The sequence below is a fragment of the Ictidomys tridecemlineatus genome, chromosome 4, assembly GCF_052094955.1.
Source record: "Ictidomys tridecemlineatus isolate mIctTri1 chromosome 4, mIctTri1.hap1, whole genome shotgun sequence".
In the NCBI taxonomy this organism is placed as follows: Eukaryota; Metazoa; Chordata; class Mammalia; order Rodentia; family Sciuridae; genus Ictidomys; species Ictidomys tridecemlineatus.
The window spans coordinates 63,607,271-63,632,800 of NC_135480.1; the positions used below are offsets into that span (position 1 = coordinate 63,607,271).

Consider the following 25,530-nt stretch of genomic DNA (forward strand, 5'->3'; position numbering starts at 1 on the left):
GAGGTGACAGGTGGGCTGCTGTGAAGGGCGAGGAGGTACCTCCTGATCAGAATGATGATTTTTAATAATACCTGCTGGTACCACTTTGTGTTTTGTGACTATTTGGTGTGTCCTTTTATCCAGGCCTCCCTCCTACAGCTGGGCTGGGTAGGGATCAGCCCTATTTTACAGGTAACATCAAAGCTGAGATACCTGAGGCCCCTTGGCCAGTGAGGGTGACCTGGAGTTTGATCTAGTCACTTGGGAGGTTGCTCCTGTCTCCATACCTCAGGGGGAAGGGCAGGAGAGGAACTGACCAGCTCTAATAATGGAGGTGTGTAACCTGCTGATGACCAGAAGTGACTTAACCAACCTCTGCAATTGCCCAGCAAGGTGGGAAGTCGTTGAGATGGGCCTCGCTATGTTGGCCTTTAATTCAATTCTTCTTCCCTCAACATCAGTAGCAGGGACTCCATGCCTACTGCTTCCTGCTGGGAAGTCTTTCTAATCCTTATGTTGAGTCCTGAGTAGGGAGTGGGAACCCCAGCTCCAGTCTCTGAAGTTCAGTGCAGCAGCTCCCCTGGGAAGGTCAGTGAGATGAGCCAGGTCTGAATGTGACCCCCCACATATCACCCCCAAGGAGGCCCTGAAGCCAAGCTGCTCCTCTTGCACAGGGGAGGAGGGCCGGTGCTCCCAAGTCACTCCTCCAATACCCCGCAGAGTGGGGGGAGGGCCTGGTGCAGGTGACAGGTGAATGGGGAGGGAAGGTGGGGTGGTAATAGGAGTGGGGGCAGCAGAGATGGGAAGTTGGGCTGCACATTGAACACTCCCCGCCCCACGGTGGGCCATCCCCTCCCTGTGTGGAGCTCTCCTGCCCCCTGGAGGCCATTGGAAGGATCACCCTGTTGTTCCCATTATAGTGCTTGTTAAAATCAGAAAGGAGGAGCTGCTGGATCCAGAGGGTTCTAGATGTGGGTGTAGGGAGCAGGATTAACCCTCACTGAGCTCCCACTAGGGGCTTTGTACAATTTCATTGAATTCTCAGAGCTTCCCTAAGGAGTAGCTGTTCCTATGCCAGTTCATAGGCGAGGAAGCTGGGCTCTGAGAGGTGAAGTGGCTGCCTGAGGCCACACAGCAGGTCAGGTTCACGTGGGCTCTCAGGCCTCTGGGTGTGGAGGGAGAAGTTACTGATATGGGTGAGCTCCACACTGCAGTTCATAGTGGCAGTCCCCAGTGGGATTCTACGAATCATCTCCACCCCAGTCTCCATAGCGGTGCCTTCCTCTGAGACTCCAACAGTAACCTCCAGAGAAGGCCCTGTCTGCCCGTGTCCTATATCACCATATCTAGCACAATGCCCAGTGCACAGGAGGTGCCCAGAAATGCTCAAAGGAAGTGTGCTCCGATGCTTAGCAGCAGAGGTGTTGCAGCCTCACAGACTTGACTCTCATTCCTGTTCTACCACTCACTCCCTTGCTATGTGATCTTCGGACAGTTACTTGATATCTTTGAGCCGCAGTTCCCTCAGTAGTAAGATGGGAATCATAACACAAGGTTGTGGTGAGTGTTCAACAAGGTAGCCCATGGTACTCAGAAAATAATATGTGGCTAGTAAGTATTAGCTATGAATTAAGAAGTGATGCTCATATAACAGATAGGACTTGAGTCTACATCTCAACTTTAAAGTCAGATTCTTTCCATCGTGCCACTGTGCTTCAGGCTGTGCCAGTGTCAGGGGAGACTACTGAAACAGGGAAGCTAGAGCTGAACAGAAAAGGAAAGAGGCATTCCAGGTGAAGGGGCAGCAGGAATAGAGGTGCGGCAGCTGGGGTGCCAGAGAGCTAGGAATACAGTGAGGCATGGGTGGGGTGGGCCTGATGGGACCCCACCATGAGACAAAGCAGGGGGCAGCGAGCTTATGGGGACAGAGCAGGCATTCACCACCACTCAGCTCCTGCAATTGCCCCCACCTTCTTTCTTGCCACCTCCTGGTTCCTCTGCAGGCCCCGCTCAGCTTCTTGCCATCCACCCCTTTCCTTCTGCTCATGCCATTGCTTCTGCCCCTCCAGTGGCAGCCCATGGAGCCCCCTCCTCATCCTTCTGCCAAACCCAGCTGTTTCCTGGATGTCCATTAATTTTCTCAACAAATGTTTATTAGGTACTTATTGGGTGTGTAAGAAAAAAATCAAGATTTTGGAATAGGCCAAATAATTACTACTATAATGAAAAAGACAGGTAACACAAATCCTGGAAAGACTGTGGGGAAATTGGAACCCTCAGGCATTACTGTGGGGATGCACAGGGTGCGGCCAGGGCCCACAGGAACCAGGACCAGACTCGTGGGGGATGTGAAGGCAGAGGGCTTGAGGCCCAGAGGAATTAGAGAGTAGGTGTTTGGGTGGATGACAGGAAACAGTGGCTGTCTTGTGGGGAGTAGAGCAGTCCTGATTGCAAAATGGCCAAGGGTCAGTCTTGGATGTGGATGACTATAGGGGCGCCTGGGAAAACTGGGCAGGCTCCAGGAGCTCTCAGGCTAGTGTAACAGAAGCGTGGCTGCTGGGTTGGCCCTGGCTTGGGCTGTGGGCAGCAGGAGTGATAACCTCTGTAAATCTTCACTAATGACCAAGGCCTCCCGCAATAGTGAAAGCCTAAGACTAAGAATTGGATTTCCTGACAAGCCCGGCAAGGACAGGAGGGGGCTCCAACGGTGAATTATCAAAATAAAAAAATTCGGCATTCCTTACACCCCGAGTGCTGTACCCGGATTCATAGACATGAAGTGTGCAGACTATGTCTTTAGCTGAGTGTGGGCAGACCTTAGCGATGGATTGGAAGCAGAGGGTGGGAGACTGGTGCAAAAGAGGAATTCCAGGTTTCTTTTGGGAAACTAGGTCTAGGTCAGCTGTAATAGTCTCTTCCTTCAGGAGATCCCCCTACTCGACAACAACGGCTCCAGAAGTTGTTGTTCCATCCCATCTCGGGGCTGTCCCTACCAGCTATCCACACAGACAATCTCCCTGCTCCTCCAGCACCTCAGAGGATGCAAAAGGCCACACAGCAGGTCAGGCTCACGTGGGCTCTCAGGCCTCCTGGGTGTGGAGGGAGAAGTTACTAATACGGGGATCCTTGTATGACGAAAAGAAATGACATCGCGGCCTTTCCCGGAATCGGCCACCGGGGGCGCCAACGAGGAGAGAAGGCCTCCGGGCCTGGCCTTCAGGCTGCTGGGGCCTGCCCTGGGGCAGTGGGCGATGGGCAGGCTCTGGGCCTCTGGAGCCTCCCAAGGCCTCTTCTGCACATTCGCACCCAGGGACGTTGTTCCTGTCTGCGGCTGCGCGAGCCGTGAACCCGGAGTCCAGCTGCACGGCGAGGCTCTGTGCGCCCGGGGTGCCGAGAGCCTGGACACCTCCGGCATGGTATTGTGCGGGCCGCCGGCCTACCTGGCCTCCGCGGGTTGGCTTGACCCTGGCCAGCAGCGGGAACCTCCCTCCAGAGACTCCCCACATGCCTGGGCCCATGGCCCAGGGGTCCTTCATCTTTCTTCATTTTAGCCAGCGAGGAACCAGGCCACCAATGAGATCTGCCTCCCAGGAGGCCAGAGCTGTTTCCTTTTCTGCCTTTCCCTGCCCTAGTCCCGGTGGCAAGGCCCTGAACTCCTCACCTGCGCCCTCACCTGCGTCCTCACCTACCTTCTGGGCAGTGGAGACCTGAGCTGAACCCAGACAGGTGCTGGAGCGGTTGCAGCCTGCAGCTTCACCCCCAACTTGGAGGTGTTCTCCCTCGGGTCCTCTTCTGACGTCAGTACTTTTTACAAATGTAGATACTGAAGCAGCCGCACTGGCTCCCAGGGAAGCTGCCAAATCTACCCGCCAGCCATGGCTCCTCATCTGCAGTCTGTCCCACCTCTTGATGCTGGTCACCTCTGAGTCTCTGGAACCATGCTGGGCCTCTCAGGCCCCTGGTTCCTCCCTACAGTTCGGGCTTCTCTTTAGGTCTCTAGAAGGATTTTTGTATGGGGCTCACTTCTTCCCTCCTGATTTCCCCAGTGCTGCTTCAGTGACCAGCACCCCCTCCCAGTCACACCCAGGGACACTGACTGCCAGACCTGCTTCCCACCTGTTTCTTCCTCAGCGGTGGAGCTCTGGTAGCCAATGGCACCCTGGACATGGGCCCAGGTGTCTGGGTGGCCTGCAGAGACGCTTGCCTGAGGTGATGTTGCCATCATTTTCCTGGCCTGTTTGTCATGGGACCGGGTGTGGGATCAGAGAAAGAACTGAAAAGAGGAGGAGAAAGGCTTCCCTACAGAACACCTCCTTATAGCTCAGTGTGGCCTTTTCGTATCTTCAGGTTCCTGATTTGGAGAGCTCATATGGCAGCAAGCTCTGGGGGCCAGGAGAAACATCACAATGTGTGTGTGTGCGCACGCACCCGCATGCATGTGTCCATAAGTGCTTCTGGGAACAGAAAGCCCCAATGCTGTGGGAACGGAGTAAGGAGGCAGGCTAGGGTGGGCAGGATGGGAAGGCTCCTTCAGTAGTCATCAGAGCCTCCTGTGTTTATCTAGGAACTGAGCTGAGCTCCTTTAAGGGAGGGCCTTTAACAATGATCTTCAAAAGGGTCAGGCATGTTCATTGAAAGCCAACTTTGGGGGGCTGGGGATGTGGCTCAAGCGGTAGCTCGCTCGCCTGGTATGCATGTGACCCGGGTTCGATCCTCAGCACCACATACCAACAAAGATGTTGTGTCCGCCGAGAACTGAAAAATAAATATTAAAAATTCTCTCTCTCTCTCTCTCTCTCTCTCCTCTCTCACTCTCTCTTAAAAAAAAAAAGTGAGAAGATATTTAAAAAAAAAAAAAAAAAAAGAAAGCCAACTTTGGTAGGGACAATGGGTGGAGCTCCCCCACCCTTGAGGGCTCTAGAATTTAAAAAGGAGGTCACCATGGACTTTGAGGACCACAGCAGTGGGATACTGGCAGGATCCATCTCTGACCAAGGCTGAGCTTCAGGCTCCCCCGTCTTCTTCCCTGTGGCCTGGCTGTGGTTCTCCCTCAGCCCACTGTCACAGGTCACAAGGCTGACACCACTCTGTCTCCCTGATGTCCTGGGATTCATAAGACTGATCACCCCTAACAGGTCCCAATTTTCTGCTCCAAAGACCTGCCAACTCCTTGGTCAAGTCCTCATGCAAACCAGATCCTTTCATTCAGTGCCTTCTGGAGGAGCCTCTCCCTGGCCCTCCAGGCACACCAGGTTGCCCCTTTCTGCTCCCTGCCTGGGTGGTCCAGCACCCTGGCCCACCTCCACAGCCACTTTCCACAGGAAGCCTTCCTGTCTGTCCCAGTGGGTATCCCCCTTTCACTGTCCTCTCAAGACCAGGCCTTTACTTGTCCGGGGGCCTCGTCCCACACCACATTTTATTTTCATAAGACTGTGATTCTTCACCACAGTGACCCTAATCCTGGCACAAAGTAGGTACTGAGGAAAGGTCTGGTGCATGAACGAATAAATGGGGGACTTCAGGCATTTTTATTTTTATTTTATGTTAAGGAGAGAGAGAGAGAGAGAGAGAGAGAGAGAGAGAGAGAGAGAGAGAGAGAGAGAGAGAGAGAGAGAAGATTAAAACCAGTGGGGCTTAATCATTGAGCCATATCCCAAGTCCATTTTATTTTTTATTTTGAGACAGGACCTTGCTACTTGTTAAGTTGCTTAGGGCCTTGCTAAATTGCTAAGGCTGGCCTCAAGTTTGTGATACTCTTCCCTTAGCCTTCCAAGTCACTGGGATTACCAGCTTCAACCATTACACCCAGTTAAAAAAAATTTTTTTTTCAGACAGGGTCTTGTTTGTTGCCCAGGCTGCCCTTGAGCCCCTGGGCCTAAGTGATTGTCTCACCTCAAACTCCTAAGTAGCTGGGACTACAGGCATGTGCTGTTGTACCAGGTTCAAGGCTTTTTTTAGAAGCCCCTGACTGAGCCGTCATGGATATTGACTAAAGATCATCAGAGCAGGTTCTACTCTCCGTAGTGTCCTGACACTCATGATCAGAGGCCTAATTTTCTCAAGAAGTTTAACTCTTGTGTAAGCTTTAAAATGGAGCCTGTGACAAATAATTGTCACCCAGAATTACTCTGTGTCCCTGCTCCTGTTTCATCTGCAGGCTCCAACTCTAGCCCATTCAGGGCTCAGCCTTTAGGGATTTGGTAGCCCTTGCTAGGCTTCCATGGGCTCTGAACCTTGGCTTGTCTTGATCATTTTCATGAGGGATTTTGTCCTTGATGTCCTAGCATCACCTGCCCACTCCCATCATATGCTGATATCTCACAGGAACTAGAAGTTATGGTTTGGATATGAGGTACCCGGCAGCTGCAGTTAATCCAGGAATATTCAGAAGTGAAATGATTAGATTATAAAAGCTGTAATCTAATCAGTCCATCCTAGTTTGAATGGACTGACTGGATGGTAACCATAGGAGGTGGGGTGTGGCTAGAGGAGGTGAGTCACTGGGGGCATGGCCAGACTGGTTCGTCTTCCTTGCAGCCCCTTCCCCCTCTGTCTCTGCTTCCTGACCCCTCCATGAGCTGAGCAGCTTTCCTCTGCTGGGTCCTTCCCTGATGATGTGCTCAGGCCCAGAGCGATGGAGTGGTTCATCTATGAAACTGTGAGTACCAAGTAAACTCTCCCTCCTTTAAGTTGTTCTTTTTTGGACATTTTGGCCAAAAAGCCATGAAAGCTAAACCCCTGGGCATTTCTTAGACTCCTCTGGCCCAGGTGGGCCTACCTGCCTGCTTTGAGAGTACACGGTATTGAGCAAACATGGCATGTGTACGCATGTGCCCCCTCCCCCACAGAGCTGGAAGGAGACACTGCTGAACCAGAAGGACCAGTTTTATTAGATTCCAGCAAGACTATACAGCACATTTCATGCAGATTAACTGTGTCTTCCCCGCCCCAGGGAGGAGCCCTTCCACTGCCAGCTCCTTTGATGGCACATCAAGGGGAGGGGCATCAAGGGGACCCTTCAATATATTCTGCATGAGGGACAGTTGGGATCGTGACAGGGGGTGGAGGTGAGATGGTGGGCAGCTGAGAGCCCCTGGGGCCTTGAGTCTTCAGAGGCTCAGGAACCGTAGGACCTGGGTCCTTTTCTGGTGCTGGCACCAGAGGATCTTGATCCTTCAGAGGCACCTGGGTTATAGGAATTTGCTTCTTCACAGGCTCAGTGACCATGGGGACTTGACTCTTTGGAGGCTCTGAGACCATAAGACCTTGATCCTTGGCTAGTGCTGGGATAATAGGGTCTTGGTGCTTCATAAACTCATGGAACACAGGGCCTTGATCCTTTACAGGTGACATAATCACAGAATCACGACCCTTCAGATGCTCAGTGACCACTACATCTTGACCCTTGACTGGCTCTGGGGCTGCTAAACTTTGACTCTTTCCAGGCCCAGAGACCACAGGACCTTCACTCTTTATAGGTGCTGTGACCATGGCACTTTGATCCTTCTGATGCTCCAGGACCAAGGGACCTGGATCCTTAGCAGGTGCTGGGACCACAGGACTTTGATCCTTCAGAAATGCTGGTACCATGGAACCTTGATCTAAAACTTTAGCTGGAACCATAGGACTTTGTTTCTTCACAGGCTCTGGGATCAAGGGACCTTGGTCCTTGGCTGGTTCTGGGACCATGGAACCTAGATCCTTGGGAGGTTCTGGGACCACAGGACTTTGATCTTTCAGGGATCCTGGTACCGCAGGACCTTTATCCTTTGGAGGTCCTGGGACTATAGGACCTTGATCCTTTGGAGGTTCTGGGACCACAGGACCTTTATCCTTCAGAGGCTCTTGGACCATAGGGCCTTGACCTTTCAGCAGCCCTGGGACTATAGGACCTTGATCCTTTGGAGGTCCCGGGACCATGGGACCTTGATCCTTTGGAGGCTCTTGGACCACAGGGCCTTGACCTTTCAGAAGCCCTGGGACCACAGGACCTTGATCCTTGTCTGCCTTATGTGTCTTTCCGGCAGGTTGGACTGGGCTCCTGCAAAGGAGAAAAAGGTGGTCACTGTGAGGACAGAACTTGGGCCAGGGATAAGGCAGAGCACAGATTGCCTGATAAAACTTGGCCTAGTGGAGCTTGGGCAGGGTGGTTCTTATTGGCGAGGCAGGAGGAGAATCTGATTTCTGTGTTAGTAAAAAATGTGGGGTGGGTGAAGGGCAGGAACCAGTCATTCAATGTGTTTGCCAATTGATTATAACCTGCACGTGGCACGGGGGACAGTGCCTGGGTGACAACGGCAGTACTGCAGCTGGACTTGGAGTCGTCCAGTGGGCATCCCGGTAGCCAGTCCAGCCCACACTCCACCCAGGCCCCTTGCTGGTCCCATCCTGGGGCCATCTTAGCCTTTTACTCAGGTGACCCTACAGGCTCGACCCCTCTGTCCTTGTTTTCAAGGGCTTCCAAGTTTCTTTTCTCCCTGTAGCATTAAGAGCTGATTTCTGGGAAGGGCAAGGGGTCACCACATAACATAAAAGGGGTAGTGGGAATGTCTTCCTTCTCACCCCCGTAAAGGGAAAAGTACTTATTACCAATATTTTTTAGAATGGTAAGCACATGATAATAATAAAAATTAGATCGACTTTTAACTAGTTCCATTATTGCTTTTCAGTTTTCTAGAGACAGTACACCCCATTATTTCCTGCAACACTCCCACCACACACACCCCACTTCTGGTAGGCAACTGGCTGGGACTCCCCATTCAGGCAGTGAGGGGGGCCTATCCCTCCCTCTGTCCCCACTTGCATTTCCTCTAGTCTCCTTGAACCCTTGCTCTCTCTTGCTCCAAAGCTTTTGGACTTATTTCCTGTAGTCAAGAGTCCTCACTGCAGCCACCTCCCCATCCTTTGACCCACCCACCTGCAGAGAGCATGTGACAAACACTGCCACACTCCGGCCTGGCCAGCTCTCACCCCTTCCTCGAAGGCCAGGCTAAAAACCACCACTCAAGAGAGGTATTGCTCAGCTGGCGACACAGACCCTGGCACCCCTAGGCACATCACGCCTTCCAAATCACTTCTCATATCTCATTTCAGAACACATCCCTAGGAAGCATGTGGAAGGATTTTATTACTCTAGATTTTAAATGAAGAAACTGAGGTCCAGAGAGGGCAAGTGATGGAGGCAGTGAGGGGACACCAGGGACTAAGGTCTGGGTCTTTCTGCCCTGGGATTGATCTGTGGTCTTTCCTGCTCCAGGGTCTGTCACAGAGCAGGTGCTCAGTGCAAGGAAGCTCTAATTATTAGTCTTCTACTCTTCACCACAAGGTTTGTGAGCTTAGAACCACGTCAGCATCTTCACAGGTCCTCCCAGGCTTTCAGGAATAGTCTTACCTGCTTCTTGCAGCTGCTCCAGTGACACCTCCACCTGGCAACGCTTCCTCACCTCATTATGGACTAATCTCTCTGGGCCTCCCTTGTCATCTATTCGTGGGGAATAGTGAAATTCCTCCGAAATTTGTGATGATAGAGGTCTGCACACAGAGGGCTTGGTACCAAGGTAGGATTGCGCAGTTTTATGATTATTTTTTTCTATTTATGTGCTTAGAAGTAAAATTACACAAATTTGGGCTGTTTTTATTCTTCTAAGTCATGATCTAGAAGGTTTTCACTGAATTTGGCATCTCAAGCTGCCTAAGAGCTGACCCCTGTCATCGGGGTCCACTGTGGCAGGCAGTCTGTCTGTCCAGTTCCCTTGCTGTCTCTGAGCATCACAGTAGCGGGGAGAGCTGAGGGAGGCCTCCTGGCTCAGCACAATGCAAAGTGCAGTTGTCCTGGCCATGAGGACAGAGCCAGGCAAGCCCGTTGAGGAGTATGCAGGATCCAAAGATGATATTAAAACTATTCTAGTCATTGGTAGCTAGCCAGAGAGGAAAATGAAAAACTGAATTCAGAACAGAATCAAGCAGGGAATCGATTAGAGATATCTTCTCAGGCCTTTAGGTGACTTGGGCACAGTCTTCTTGATGGGATGATAAAGCTCAGAGGGGGCAAAAGATAGTGACCAGGGTTAGGCCTGATCTCAGGGGCTTGGGCTACAGAACTACCCCACTGGCAGGCCATGGGAGTGCCCTGTTGGCATGGTGATCATAAACAAGGCTGGCCCTTCAGCCATAGCCGTGGGCAGAAAAGAGTTTCTCTGGATGTTTGTGGCATTGCCTCCCATGACACCCCCAGAAACCTCAGTCTAATAAGTACTCTCAGCCAGCTGTTCACTAACCCCAAAATTGCAGGGATCAATAGCCTTGTATTGATTTGATTAGTAAATACTTTCCCTTAGTAGCTAAATGTCTTTAATCATGGGATAGTTTAGAATTAAGATTAGAACTGAGAGGCTGGGATTGTGACTCAGCGGTAGAGCGCTCGCCTAGCACGGGCGGGACCCGGGTTCGATCCTCAGCACCACATAAAAATAAAGGCATTGTGTTGTGTCCATCTACATCTAAGAAATAAATGTTTTTGTTTTTGTTTTTGTTTTTAAATTAGAACTGATAAGTTAATCCCAAACTATTAACTTTTTTATTGTATTAACTTTAGGAAAAATCTGCTTTGATTTAGCTTGAAACTATGCATAATGTTTAAGATAATTTGTCATATTAGAATAACAGATTCATCTTGTGATCATGTAATGGAATAATTAAGTTAAAACGATAATTTATTTTAGTTTTTCTTATGTACTTTTTTCTTTTTATAAAGAAGTTTTTAATATAATCAGGATATGAAATGAATAATTAAAACCTTTTTGGTGCCTGGGCATGGTGGCACATGCTTGGGTCCCAACTACTGGGGATGTTAAAATGGGAGGATCGCTTGAGGTCAGGTGTTCCAGACCATTCTAGGCAACATAGTGAGGCTCTGTCTCGAAACAAACCCTTTGCCACTTACTGTGAAAGCCTGAACATTTACCTCCTATATTTTATCATGAAATAAAATCTAGGGGTAAGAGTGTTTGCCTGGCAATGAGTCCCTTTGTTGGGCAATTTTAAAATAAGCAATGTTGGATCTTTTAAGTAAGAAGACCAAATAGCGGAAACTCTTAACTTTTCTTCATGTTGAGAAAAGCAAAATTCAACTTCTTTGTACCATCAAAAATTCTGGTGGATGGCACTTGAGAAGAAAGTAAATAGCATTAAACCCTTCAACCAGCTGCCGTCATGGCGTCTGATGAGATGGAAGGAAAGGGAGACGGGACCAACATGTTTTCAGGGCACTTTTGGGAAGAAAAGCTTCTGGCTTTGCCCTGGCCCTGCTGGTGACAGATTGGCAGGCTGTTTCCTGCACAGGTCTAGGCAAGCCATTGATCTATTAAATGAGACTTGTAATTTAAAGTTGAAAAATATAAGACAGCTATAAAAACAATAGTGGGACTTTTGTGACAACCTGATACCCAACATATTTTTATGCTCCATTTATTTTAAAGTATTTAGAATTTAACTTAAATTATTTAGGGCAGTTGAATCAAGTTATAAATAAGGTTCTTCCTAACAGACATTGTTACATCCCACTGGATTTTTTACTTTCTTACTTTTATAAATTAAGCATTCTTTTTTAATCCTGCACCCCTTCTTACTCTTTTTTTTCCTTCTTCTTGTGGTGCTTTGAACCTAGGGCCTTGTGCATGCAAGGCAAGCACTCTACCAACTGAGCTATATCCCCAGCCCACTTAAGCATTCTTTTTTAAAACCAAAATGGCCTTGACAAGTTTTCCTATGCACAAAACTGCCCTCAGGGGCACCACGAAAACCTCACTGACACTGACTATCGCCACTTGGCCCCACAGTTCCCTGCCAGTCTCCCCATCTGTAAAATGCCCACCTCCTCCAGTGTGCTGGGACTGCAATCACAGTGCTGAGTGGAAGGGAGCATGGAACTTGGCTAGTAGATGTGGGCTGGAGTCAGCCCTTCTCAGCCACAGGCCAGCTGTCCTTGGGCATGGCTGACTTGCCTAACTGAACCTGATTCTCTGGGCCAGCTGCAGATACTCTGAAGACTGCCCGGGACACAGGCCCTCTACCTCCCATCCTGGGCACCCTATCAGCACTGACCTCTCAAAAGCGAGAAAGACCAGCTGTGTTAACTTGGCTTCTGTGCTGCTCATTGCCTGAGAGCTTGGGCAATTATCCAACCACACAGACTTTAGTTTCCCCACCTGTAAAATGGGGATAACGATAAAAGTGCTGAGTGCTAAGACAGAGGATCAGAGGGTCGGTCCCGTTAGGCAGGCACCTGAAGTCATAATTCCTGGCATGTCTAGAGTGCTTAGGTGTGTTACACAAATAAATCCGTCCCCACAGTAATGGCAAGGACAGTTTATCTCCTTTGACCCTCATGCAGCATGGAGGAAGGCAGCCGTCCTCTGAACCCTTCTCCCTGCCTTGTCCTCTCATGCTGTTTACAGCCTCTCTGTGCTGTGTCTGCTGTTCCTGCCTCCTGGGTCACCTCTTCCACCACTCTTCCCTGCAGAAGCCCTGGCAGACCTTGAAGGCTTGGCCTGGGTCCCACCTTCTCACAAGCTCCTCCTGTGAGTATATCTGCAGCACCGCTGTGCCGTCTCCCTCCACATTCCTGGGTGCCCCAGCTGCCAGGCAGCTCTCCCAGCAGACTGTGAGCTCCCCAAAGGCAGGGGCTACACTCTTCACCTGCAGCCCCATTGCCCAGCACAGCATCTAGAACAAGGAGTCCAAACAGGAAGACTGACTATCATTGCGGAAATATAGTTTATCCTCCATTCCTGGCTCCATCCAGGAACCCAGAGTCATCCAGAGTCATCCTTGAGATCTCCCTGTCCCTCGAAAAGCTCGCCTAACCTCCTTCTTGCGACCTCCAGTCCCATCTATGTCACCCCCTCCCTTGCCATGCCGTCACCTCTCTAGACCACTGTCCACAGCCTCCTAACTGGAGGTCCCATCTTCTTGGCCCTTCTCCAATGCATTCTCTACACTGAGATCCTAATCTTTCAAGAAAGCAAACCTGGTCCTGTCCCTTCCCTGCTCACAACCAACCTTTCAGTGGCTTCTCCTTGCATGAAGAATAAAGAGTAAGGTCTGTTCGTGGTCATCCAGTTGAGCAGCCTGCTCCCACCATCTCCCTTGCTCCTGTGCCCCAGCCCCCAGGGTCCCCCTGTTCCTTCAGCCTGCCCAGCTCCTTCCCATTTTTATGGCTTTTGCACATGCTGTGTCTCCTGGGAAATTCTTCTTCCCCTCCTCACCTGATTAATGCTTCCATATCTGTCTGCTCATTGGGGCGCTGCCCAGGGGGACCTTCCCTGAGCCCACAGTCGGTGGTGGCCCCACTACTGCCAGCTCTCCTGTCCCTGAAACATTCCTTTCTCTCTTCTTTCTTAGCAATTTCTTCCTTCCTTCCTTTCTCTCTCTCTCTCTCTCTCTCTCTCTCTCTCTCTCTCTCTCTCTCTCTCTCTTTTTCCTGGCACCAGGAATTGAATCCAGGGGCCTTTAACCACTGAGCCCTTTTTTATATTTTATGTTGAGACAGGGTCTCACTGAGTTGCTTAAGTCTTCACTTAGTTGCTAAGGCTGGTTTTGAACTCACAATCCTCCTGCCTCAGCCTCCTGAGCTGCTGGGATCACAGGCGTGCTCCCTGCGCCCGGCTTTGCAATTTCTTATATTCTTTTGGATTAATGTTTCTCCTACTAGATGGAAGTGTTCAAAGGGGAGGGACCAAGTCCATTTTGTACATCATTGTATCTTCTGTACTTAAAACTGTCCCTGACCCAGGGAGGCCAGACTAAATACATTCCAATGAGTGAATAAAGAAGAGCCTTTTGGGCTAGGGTAGAGTGCCTGTCCAGCATGCATGAGGCCCCCAGTTCAATTCCCAGTGCAGAAAAAAAAAAAAAAGCCTTTCTGCTTTCTGTGCTAGGTTCTGACTTCTTTGTAAAACTTAGCCTTCCGAGATTAGGTGAAACATCCTAAGTCTGAGATACTTCACATTCTGCCTTTTCTTATTTCCATGGAGACAGTTAAGGCCTCCCAAGGACACACACACTGATATTTGATTTCTGCTTCCCAGAGCCAGAGCGGCATCACAGGGCCCTATGATGGAGAAAGGCCTGCATTGCCTCCCACTGACTGCTGTTCTTACAAACAATCCTGATCCTATAATCTGCCCGTGTGTATTTTTTTCCCTTCCAGATCGTCTCCTATTTTACTATCAAAGCAGCCCAGAACTACACAGCACTCCCAGCACAGGGCCCTGTCCTAGAATCCTCTGCCTTCCGCAGGGTAGAAATGCCCCAAGGAAGAAAGAGACACTTATTAACTGGGCAATCACTACCTGCCAGACCTGTGATAGATGTTTTAACATACACTGTTACATGTGATATAAAAAGTAACCTCTTGGAGGAGAAAGTGCACCAACTGGCCAGAGGCTGGTAGAGCTGAGTTCCAATGTTGACCCAGCTCCTTAGCCACAAGGTGGCCATCATGGCCACACCAGTCTCCAAGCCTCAGTTTCCTTATCTTTCAAAAGGGGATTAGCTGAGTGCTTGCAGAGCGACTCCCAGAGTACAGGTTGTTTAGTAAATGGTAGGCCCAAAGAGGGACTTAGCGATCTGGTTAGAGAGGGCAAGTCGCTCTCCTACAGCCACACAGCAAATGCATAGTCAGCTCCAGATGAAAGCACTGGCCTTCCAGCCTCAGGGAGTGGGTAGAAGGAGTGAGCACACTCACTTGGAGCAAAGATGGTCAGGATAGGAAGAGTGGGGACCAGGCCAATGGTGCCACAGTGGACCCAGGAAGTGGTACCAGACAGGGTGATATCATGGCTTTGTTCCCTGCCTCCATGGGCCCTGCACACGTGCCCTTGTTTGTTAGAGACAAACAAAACTCCTAACCCAGAGATGTGAACACTGCCTTGGGGGATTGGAAGGCTCATTATTCTTAGGAAGGATCTATAAGAGGCAAGAAGCTCTCTCCCTCTCTCCCCCACAGGACTCTGTGGGAGCCTCTGTTTCAGTAATTGACATGTTGTTTGGTTGTTATCTAACTCTCCTGCTAGACTGTGGGGCTCTTTTTGTTTCTCTGTGTCCTGAGTACCTAGCAGCATCTGACTGACAGAAGTACCTGGCCTCCCTGAGTGCAAGTCTTGAATGACTGGTATGTATGTGACTTTTTCTCTTTATTCTCTTTTATTTTTTTTTTCTTTCATCCATTCATTGGACAAAATCTAGTAAAACCCTACTCTGTGTTAGACTTGGGGCTGGGAGCACAGAAATGAGACCTGGGCTCTGCCTTGAACAGCCACTAGAAAGACTGTTAAGCAGACATTCCAAACACCTGCCACCCCCAGCATCGGGAGCCATCCCAGCCCTGCCCCTGAGCCCCTATCAGCCTGTGTCTCTTCAGAGACTCCAGCGGATCTTTAAGGGACAAAGACATCCTTGGCTGGAGAAGTCTTCCCTCTCTGTTTCATGGAAGCACAGCTCCATAGAGCCGAACCAAAGGGCAGGCCGGGGGGCAGTGGGGCCTTCTGGGCCTCTGCTGCTGTCCCCTGTCACCTGGCTGGGCTGTCTTTGGGGTCGGCACCTGCCCCAGTGAGATGGCCTACTCCTTGGTGACCACTGGTTAGATCTGAACTTCTAGAAACTTGTGTTCCCTGCAGCTCCACTCTGCACAACCCTGCCCTGATCCAGGCCTTGAACTCTGGAGCCGCCCTCTTGGGGACACCCTGCTGCCTGCCCCAGGACAGCCTTTCAGAGATTCAAAGTGGCAGCAGTTGTGTCCTAATTCCTGGCCTCTCTGTGTAACACAAGCGTCACAATAGTTACACACTTGGCTTCCAGAGCCCTCACTGTCCCACCTGGCGCCCTCATAACCTGTCTCGGTCAGTTCCCATCCCTTGAGTATGAGCCCAGAACTGAAAGCCATACTGCAGGTGAGGTCTCCAAACAGGACACACCCCTCTGCCCTGGACCCCATGCCCCACTCACCAGCCCCTGCCACTCTGCTGCTTCTCAGGTCTGCGGAGCTGGCTGCCAGCCACCCACTACCCCTCTGCCTATGGAAGCCCCCTCTGAAGATTCAGTTCCAGGGCCACTTCCTCAGTGGGACCACTGCTGACACCCAGCCCCCAGCTTCTCCAGTATTCCCATAGCCCCCCACCCCAGATGCCCCCTCACTTCAGTTGTCAACTGGTTCACAGCTGCCTCTGGTCTGTGCTTCAAGGGCAGGGACCACCACGTCTGCTGTTTCTCTCTTTCCCTTCCTCCCTCCCTTTTCCTTCCCCTTCTCTCTTTTCTCACCTTCTTGCTTCCTTCCTTTCAAACAAAATGTTTCTATAAATATTTTTAAAGAGCCTACTATGTGCTAGGCCATGGAATATAGTAGAGATCCAGAAAGTTCTAGCATTGGGCTGGCACATAGTAGATGGTCTAAAAAAACTCATACAAGACCAACTGCTGACAGTCACGTTTACAGGTGGCACTGTAACCACCTTAGCAGCCTTTTCTGCGTCTTTCTGGATTTCTAGGAGGACTGTACACACAACATGGTTTTTGGTTCTCACAACGCATCAGGTTGCAGATAGAGCTCATTCTCTCATCCATTTTCTGGAACTGGAAAACAGGCTCAGAAAGGGGTGTGAGTTGCCAAAGGTCGCATAGGGAGCACACAGCAATGTCAGAACCTTAACTGAAGAGCTCATTCTCTACAAATACAGAGATTCCAAATTTGTCTGCTGCATCTGAACCAGGTTCCACATAAGCTGACCCAGACTAGTTCTGGCTGGAGCCAGTGACTTCTACAGGTCTCTGATCAGAGCTCCCAGTTGCATTTACTGAGAGATTTGTCCTTTTGGGCTAAGCCCCCAACAATTGCCTGGCCAGTCCTGCATCACCTCAACCCTGATTCTATTACCCGACACCACCACCACTACTACCCCACTCTCCGACCCTGGCTGACTTTGCCCCTGGCAAAGAAGACATCCTCAGAAAGCAGTGTCTTCTTGGTCTAGGAGTGCCCATCCCCACTCACGTCATGAAGCTCTACCTGTGTGGCTGCCAGTCAGTCTACCAGCCTAGGGTCACAGAGTCCTCCAGATGTGGCTCATCACCACCAGAAGAGTAGCTAGGGCCACAGCTAGACAAATATTGCCACCACAAGGCTTAATTCTGGGTTGGGTTGTGTGGGGGGGTGAGCTGTGCTGATCAAACCCTGCATCTGTGACCTTCACGTGACTCATTTTCCACAATTGAGTGTTTGGAGTGGTACGTTTGGGAGAGAACGAGGAGCCTCCTGTTCAGGAGGATGTGTGCCTTCTTCCCAACAGGAATCCCAGTGATGGCCCAAGGACCAGATAGAGGATGCACTCTAGAGCCACCCAGACCTGGCTTCAAATCTAGCTCATCACTTATAAGTTGTGTGACTTTGTTCTTAATCATTCGGTTTTGATTTCTTTGTCTGTGAATGAGGAGAGCAATGGACTCTAACTTTATTCTAAGGATGAAATTAGGCCAAATGCCTAAAAGCCAAATAAATTTTCCATCCATTTCTGTAGACTGGGCCAACTCTGCATTTCATAAAAGCCAGACCAGAGACCTGGGGCAGATTCCTACCTTTTCTACACTCTGGGTCCCCACCAGGAGGAAATGCTCTAGTGAAGATCAGGGGAAGGGTTGTATTAGGTCTGCAGTGGGTTGGGGGGCTGTTTTCTGCCCTGCTATTTACTTATATTACTGTTGTTAAATGCTTTTTCTAAATTTTTATCTGCTAAGAATAAATAACTAAAATCCCAGCGATATTGTAAAAAGCATCCTTGGTTGTGTTAACACAAAGAAAACAAAGTCAAGGGCAAGATTGATGGTCTCAATGGGCCACTAGGAATCTAATAATCCTTTTAATGACCCTTTTTAAAATGTAAAGGGCCTGGACTAGGGCCACCAGACAGAAATGGCTCAGTTCTTGTCTCATTCTGTGCTCCTGGGAATTTAATAATCCATTTTTGTCCTCCCCTTCTCCCCACTAAAGCAAAGAATGGGATCTGGAGCAATCTATCAAAATTGGCTTCATGTGTTCAAAGGAGATCAATTCAAATGAACATGTAATTGCAAAAATGGAATCTGTACAAGGTGATTTATAGGGTCTGCTGAGGGAGGAGAGACCAGAGAGATGAAGGGCTGGGGTTGGGGAGGCAGATGGCAAGAGCATCTCTAAATGGTCTTAACCTCAGGCCAGCATGTGGCAGAGGGAGTGGATTTTCCCTGGGTGGCCCCAGCTACCACACAGTTTGGGACCAGGGGAGATAAGTAACTGGGCAGTGATGGCCAGCAAGAACTGAAGTATTGACAGAGCATGATTCTTCCCCATTTACAGAGGACATCATCGCCCACCCCTGTCAGCCTCTCATAACAGTCCAGCTGATTAGGACCATTCCTAATTTCTTAATCCTAATACTCTTCCTATTTGCTGTCCCAGACTCCAAAAACAACCAGGCTCCTGTAACATGCTATCCTTTGCCGGCCCAATTCCTACTTCCTGAACCTGAGAAACAAATTGATTTGGAAAGCAGTGGAGACTACTATTATTATCACCTCTTTGAGGCTTAAAGAAATCAACTCAGTGGCAGTCACACAGCTAGCAGAAAGCAGAGCTTGGATTTAGAACTAGGACTGTTGGCTCTAATTCTGAGTCCTTCCTTCTAGGATGTGGCTCTGGGGTGGGGTAGGGAGAATACCTTTCTGTCATCACAGAATTAAAGGCTCTGCACTGGGCAGGGGGTAGGATTAGGTAATCTCTTAAGATTACCCTGTAATTAAGAGTTCATGAATTTATGAAATCAGGTCTGTTTAGAAAAAGTGACTACATAAAGTGCAGACGCACACTGGCCAGAACAGAAGCTCTGCCATTGCTGTGATGCATCTCAAAAGCACCTCTTTCATATGAGCAGGGAAAGTCACTAGACAGAATAAAGCCTTGTGGAGGCACCATGGTGACTATGGAGGCACAGGATGAATATGGTCATTCACACATTCATTCATTGTCCATTCAGCAAATACTCCAGAAGACATTCTGTGTGATAGGCATCAGGCCGGGAAGTAGGCTACAAAAACAGAGAGAAGAAGCTCGACCTTGCCCTTGGGGGAAACGTGATCCAGTGGCAGACACACACATGAGCAGATGACACAGGATATATGGTAAGTTCTGTGATGGAGACACACACAGTGAGCATCTTACCCAGCCTGGGAGGTACTGAAAGGTTTCCTGGAGCAGTCCCCTGAGCAGTCTTGAAGGATGAGTTAGCCAGGTGAGAAGCAGGAGAAGGGCATTCTGGGCAGGCGGGACAGCGTGGGGAAGGTATGGAGGTGAGAAGCAGCATGGCGCACTGAGAGAACAACAAGCTTCTGCAGGCCACCAGGAGCCCACGGATGGTTGGAAGCAGGGTGTGACATGGTCGGATTTGCAAGTCTAAAGATCCCTCCAGCAGCTTAAGCCAGTAGCAGTGGCAGTAATTTATTCCTCTCAGCCTCTGAAATTCCCTTGGCCTCAGATAAGATGTCTGGGGCCATCTGTTGAGATAGTTATATACAATGCCAAGTTAACAAGTGAAGGGCGGCCACTTACATGAGGACAGAGGGCAGAAACTCAAGCTCAATTTCACTGTTTGAAATAAAAAACACAAAAAGATGGCCTGTCATCCGACACTCCAGGTATCGGATGACAATTTTCTTTTGGTATCTCTAGTATCAAGTGTATTTCTGGTGAATGGAAAATCTCTGTTCTGTATTTCAGTCACTTAATCAGTTAAGGAAAAACACTGTGTATTTGACTGTGACAATGATCAGTCCAGTCAAGATGTTTGAGTCAGTGGTGTGTGAAGACCTGATCCAATTCTTATTTTCCCTCAGTTTGTGTCTAAACTCGGGGATTTGAAGAGGGTGCTGGGTGCTGGGCAAGCCAGCTGGAGGGCGAATGGCCCAACCAGAGTGTGGTCCTGGAGGGTTGAGGTGCAGTTTTCACTGAGTGCCACTTGTCTGAAACCTGACTCACCTCAGGCCAGCCCAGCCTCCTTCAGAAGAGGGCAGAAAAAGCCCGGGCTGTGGAAGGGAAGACCTAGCCCCTGGTGCTTCCTTTCCTTTGAGCTTCACTTTTCCATCTGTTACCTGGGGAAAACCTTTGCTCCACAGCATTGGTGGGGCAAGGTCGGAGTGGGGGTGTGGGGTGCTCAATGAAACAACAGAAAGAAATGCTTTGTAAGCAATCAAGAGATGAAAAATTTTAGAACATTATTCAGTCTGTGGGCTCACGGTAATGCAATAGCTGGAAAGCTTTAGAAGTGTTCTTTCGAGTGTGTACCATGCACAGCTAGCTCATATGTATTGCTTCTCTATTGGCAAGAAATGGAACTCGTGCCTTCCAAGTACTATCAAGGGAGGGGAAGGGCCTGAAATACCGTGTTTAGTGTCCACTCTATGTCCTACCACCCTCGTGTCATGTCCTTCCCACTCTGCTCCCCTGAGCCGAGTCCTAGTGCCTCCATTTCCAGGGGAGGACACCAAAGCTCAAAGAGGGTGGTGAAAGGCGCAGTGTTGCACAACGCACAGATTCCATCCATCAACAGGGTGACGCCTAAGGACACTGCCATCATCCACCAGAAGCCACACAGTTTAGTATTAAAGCGTGCAAGCGTGCTGGCCTTAGCTCTCCCTGTTATGGGTGTTCTAGGATGGACTGGGTGTCGCCAGGAAGCGTGTGCTCAATGGTGGGTGGTGCCTGCCTGGTTCTGCAGGTACCGTGCAGGAGAGTCTATCGTCCTGCCTTTGAAAGAGCTGACTCTCCTGACCCGTGTCCTCCGAGACCAGTGTCTCAGCAGTGCCAGCCTCATTGGGGCTGGGGTGGAGCCTTGCTTCAACTGTGTTGGTCCCTAGGCTACCTCCTGAGAACATGAACTGCTGTACGACATCCAAGCAGTTAAGAGGACCTTGTGACCACGATGGCATGCTAAGGGTGTCCATAGCCCTTGTGACATGGGACCTGACACAGCTGCCCAAACCTGTGAGACACAGGTTATAAAATCTTAAACCCCGGTGAAAATAGAAAAAGAGGGAAGAATTTCACTAAGAATGTACAAACTTTCAGGAAGAGTTGAAATATGCTCATAACTAATTTAGCAAAAACAATGATCAATTTTAGGGCTTGATTCTCAGCACCACATAAAAATAAAATAAAGATGTTGAGTCCACCTAAAAAAAAAACAAAAAACTAGATGGAGGCTGGGGCTGTGGCTCAGTGGTAGAGCGCTTGCCTGGCACATGTGAGATGCTGGGTTCCAGCCTCAGCACCACATAAAAATAAATAAATAACATAAAGGTATTGTGTCCATCTACAACTAAAAATATAAAAAAACAAAAACAAGACTGCTGGTTTCAGTTGCTTGTTTTCTGCTTTAGGAAGGCAACTTGAGCAGCAGGTTGGGCTCCGGGCAGCTGCGAGAGCACGGGGTGGGGTGGGGAGTGGGGTGGGGGGCTGCAGGTGTGAGGTGGAGCCCTGCTCACCAGGCAACCCAGGGAAGCCGGCCAGACCTCTGCCTCCTGCCTTCCCTGTTGCCCAGGTCTTGCCCTCCCTGGGTTCTGAGTGTATCTCCCTTCTCTTATTCTTCAGGTTCGTTTCGGTGTCTTATTTGTGTGTTTCTGTGTCTTTTTTTCTGCCTCTCTTCCTACCTCTCTGCTTCTCTCCTGTCTTCCTTACCATCTCTCTCAATCCCTACTTTGTCTTTCCCCATTAACTGATCTAAAGAGATCTGACTAGTATGTATTTGTTTCATGTATTGAACCGTTTTTGTGTTTTCTGCATCATACAGAAGTGGACAGGTGAATGGAATTTTTCTAATCATCTGGAAAACAAATATATAATGGGTTTTTAAAAATTATTACCCTTGATTGATTCTTACCACTGCCTCTCCACCCCCACCCCCACCCCCCAAAAAACCCTTAGAAATCAGGGCCAGCAATAGAATAAAAGTCCCACCCTAGGGCTCCTAGCCTAGAGCCGGAGAGGACCTGTGGCAGTTGCCAATGCAGGGGGAGGGGGGATAAGCATGGCGGTGGAGCATGCGGGGTGTGGGCACCACCTGGGCGGGTGAAATGGAGATCCCAGTCAGCAGCCACTGTCTCATGGCACCAGGCCTTTCCGCCACTGAACTCTGCCACTCTCCAGCCTTTGCCCTTTCCCTCCCAAATGAACTACCCCCATCCCAACCGAACCTGAGCTCCCCCCAGGGGGTTGTGACCCCTCCACACATTTGCTCATAGAGACCCCTCTGCCTGGCATGCCTCGGCCACCCCGGCTCTGTTCACCTGGTCAACACCTACCCATCTGCTGAAGTCCTTCCTGATCCACAGAACCAGCTAGAACGGATTCCTCCTTCATGCCCCACTGTGATCAGAGGCAGAGTCTCAGTCATCCTGCTTCCCTAGTGCCCAGCACGGAGCCTGGCACACACAAGGTATCCAATCAATACATGTTGAAAATGAAGAGAATGAAGTCTTTTGCCTCCCACTTTACCAGAAGGATAACAAAGTGGGAAAACTTGGCCCTAGCACTGAGGTTCTCCCCTGGTCCCCCACCCACCTTCCTACCCCCAGACCTGCTCACCTGCATACTCTGCATCCTCTGCACCCCATATCCCACCACCCTCAAGGCACCCTCTGCCACAAAGCCTTCCACGACTCCCAACCCCCAGAGGAAGAAAGCTGTCCTTCATCTGAGCTCCCAACTACCTGATCTGTCGTGACCTCTTTTGGGCCTCTCTGGTGGCTTTTTGGCACCCCCACGATAGGCATACACGATTGCAGTCCCCATGCCCACATGGAAAGCCGTCCCTGGAGGTGAACCCTCTAGAATGACCATAGATTAAATGAGCAAGTGAAGACAAGCCTGCCATCCCTTGCAAGGAGAAAGGCCAGAACCAGCACTGCTCCTAGTTCCTCACAGGGAGGGCTGCAGTCGGAGCCCAGCCTCCCAGCACAGCAAGGCCGTGCGGGGCGCAGGGGTCACCCATCCGGAGACAGGGGATCAAAACATTACGCTACCTTTTTGGCCAGTGCGTCTCCCGGTCCATCTTCGCCTTTCCCAACACTTAGTCTGACTGCTTGCAATTAGTATCTGAGGCAATCTAAAAGAGTCAAGCTGCATTATGGAGTCGCCCAGGACAAATGCAGGGTACAGCTCGTGGAGAGGGGCTCAAATGCCCAAAGTTGCTTCCTTCACCTACTCAGCTGGGCCTCACCAAGGAAATAAGATCAAGAAAGTGGTGTTCGTCTTTAGCATTTATTTATAATTGGAAAAGCTGTTCGGTTGTCTGTTTTCTGAGCAAGCACAGACCACAAGCACGTCACAATCAATTGGCTATACATGAATATTTTTGTCATTCTCTTACTAACAGCGGGAATGAAATAGCACCAAGAGAGGTGTGCGCTACACGTTACATAGACAATCTGTGGTATGCAACAAAACCCAGGCCACAAAATCGCAATTAGACACTTCCTGTCTGCCTCAGTGAGGCACAGCTATATGGACTGGTCGGGATCCTGGGCAGAGAAGACAGAGCTGGGAAAGCCAGCGCATAGCTCTGCGGGGATTTCTGCAGGCGGGCCAAGCAGGCAAGGGCCGAGTCTGTGTCCCAGCCCTCTTGCTAGGGGTAGGAGCAGCAACCACAGAGAAATGTATGCAAATGAGCAGGACAGGCATTGGAAGCTCCGTCACCTCCAGAAAGGCAACACCAAACACTGCTTGAGGAACCAAGATCAGTTTCGTTCAGTATGTTCAGGATACAGAACGAGACTGGCTGAGTTTTATTTGTAAACAGTAGAAATCAAAGGAAATTTCTTGCCAGGAAAGTGACACATTCAAGAGTCAAAGTGAACCACAGAGTTTTCTCAGGTGGGTGTGTGACAAAGAAGGGGGCACTGACAGGTTGAAAAGGAGATTATACTGTCATCTAAAGCCTTGGGCAGGGCAGGGTAGGAGTTGCAGTCCCTGGGGCTGCAAAGTGGTTGCAAAAGCCTGTGAGGCCCTTGAAGCAAACCCTGACTTGGGCAACACCAACTTGGCTCAGCCACTCTACATAGGGGACCATCAGGTGCATTCTTCTGGCTGTGCTGCTGTGGAGACAGATTTATTTATACTGCCTACCGAGTCTAGCACAGTGCTGACACAAGGCATTCCGTATGTGAGTGACCCCTGAATGATCCCCTGTGCGTCCTAAACTCTGATTCACTGGATCTGCAAAATGCTCCGTGGAGAAATCCTAGCTGTAGCTAGCATCCACGTGTCTGGCTAAGGCTGAAATCTTAAGAGAATGACCAGACATCTGCAAATTCTCTGTTAGAGTTCCCTGGTAAGTTTTATGATTAGCTAACAAGTTGCCGGAAACAGTACTGAGATCTATGCCAGTCACTTCCGTATAGGCATTTAAAATTTGTGATTCATAAGTGCTGGGACTCACCAGCATTTCCTGCCTTCGGCACTTCTCCTTCACAGGCCACGCCCTGAGGGAAAGGAAGGTGGCAGTGGCCTGAACAGACTCTTCTTTCTGGTTTTCCTATTTTATTAAAACTAGGCCTGTGTAGCACATGCTGTTTTAGTTTGCAAAGACCTTCTCAACCAGCCCCGCAACAAACAAAATAGAACACAGACACTTTGCTGCCTGGGCAGTGAGAATAAGAGAGCCTGGGAGCTCTGCTGCTTCTAACCTGGGAGAACCCGGAGGGGCTTCTGAGGTATGGAGCTGGGAGACCTCCACTCTTCTCCTCCAAGACAAAAAGAAGGCACCCGGGCAGAGGCTGGGTGTTGGCCACAGCCCAGCCATTCAGAATGCTGGGGAAGATGGCCTTCAAGGACAGGAGAAATCAAGTGTGCTGAGCAATCCACACCTCACATTTGCAAATATATTCTTTCTGGTAGACACTTGGGGTTCCCTCCTAAGCACTCGGGATCTTTCACAATGACTCCCTAATTCCTACAACACAACTCTAGCACAGCTATGGTGGCACTCACCTCCCCCGGGGCTTTGGCCACACAGATACACATCACAGAATACATTGAGAGCTGCTTTTTAAAATTTCTATCAATGAGGTCAAAAAGACCTGACAGTTATTTCACAGGGTCCTCTCCTAGCCTGCGGCTGTGTCATAGAAACACCTGACCTGAAGCTCGGCACTGGCACCGCTGGCCTCTGTGGAGCAGAGGGAGACCCTTCAGCGAGGGAGGGTCAGCACCGCCATGCTTGCCGCGGCGGCAGCTCAGGAACAGAAAGCACGCACTAAGTCCTCTCTCTCTCCACCTGGACCCTTCGTCCTTAGTCGCCCTCGACCTGTCACTCTGCAACGCTGGCAGCCTGCCGAGGACAAATGGGAAGGCAGTCTCCTACAGCTGTGGCCTTCCTATGACACCTACAACACCTACAACACCCACCCTTTACCACCGCTGGCCTGGTCTCGGTCACCAGGTGCCTATCTATCACTTGGTGTACAACTTAAAGC

General features: G+C 50.0%; 1 protein-coding gene across 1 annotated transcript in view; it reads right to left on the bottom strand.

The window, feature by feature from the left end:
* Nucleotides 1-6,846: 6,846 nt before the first annotated feature.
* Nucleotides 6,847-25,530, bottom strand: part of Map6 (microtubule associated protein 6) — a 75,613-nt gene continuing 56,929 nt past the window's right edge. Inside the window, exon 4 of the mRNA XM_078046690.1 lies at nt 6,847-8,020. Within this exon, the coding sequence (XP_077902816.1) occupies nt 6,985-8,020 (1,036 nt within the window). The 3' untranslated portion in view covers nt 6,847-6,984. The remainder of the gene's footprint in view (nt 8,021-25,530) is intronic.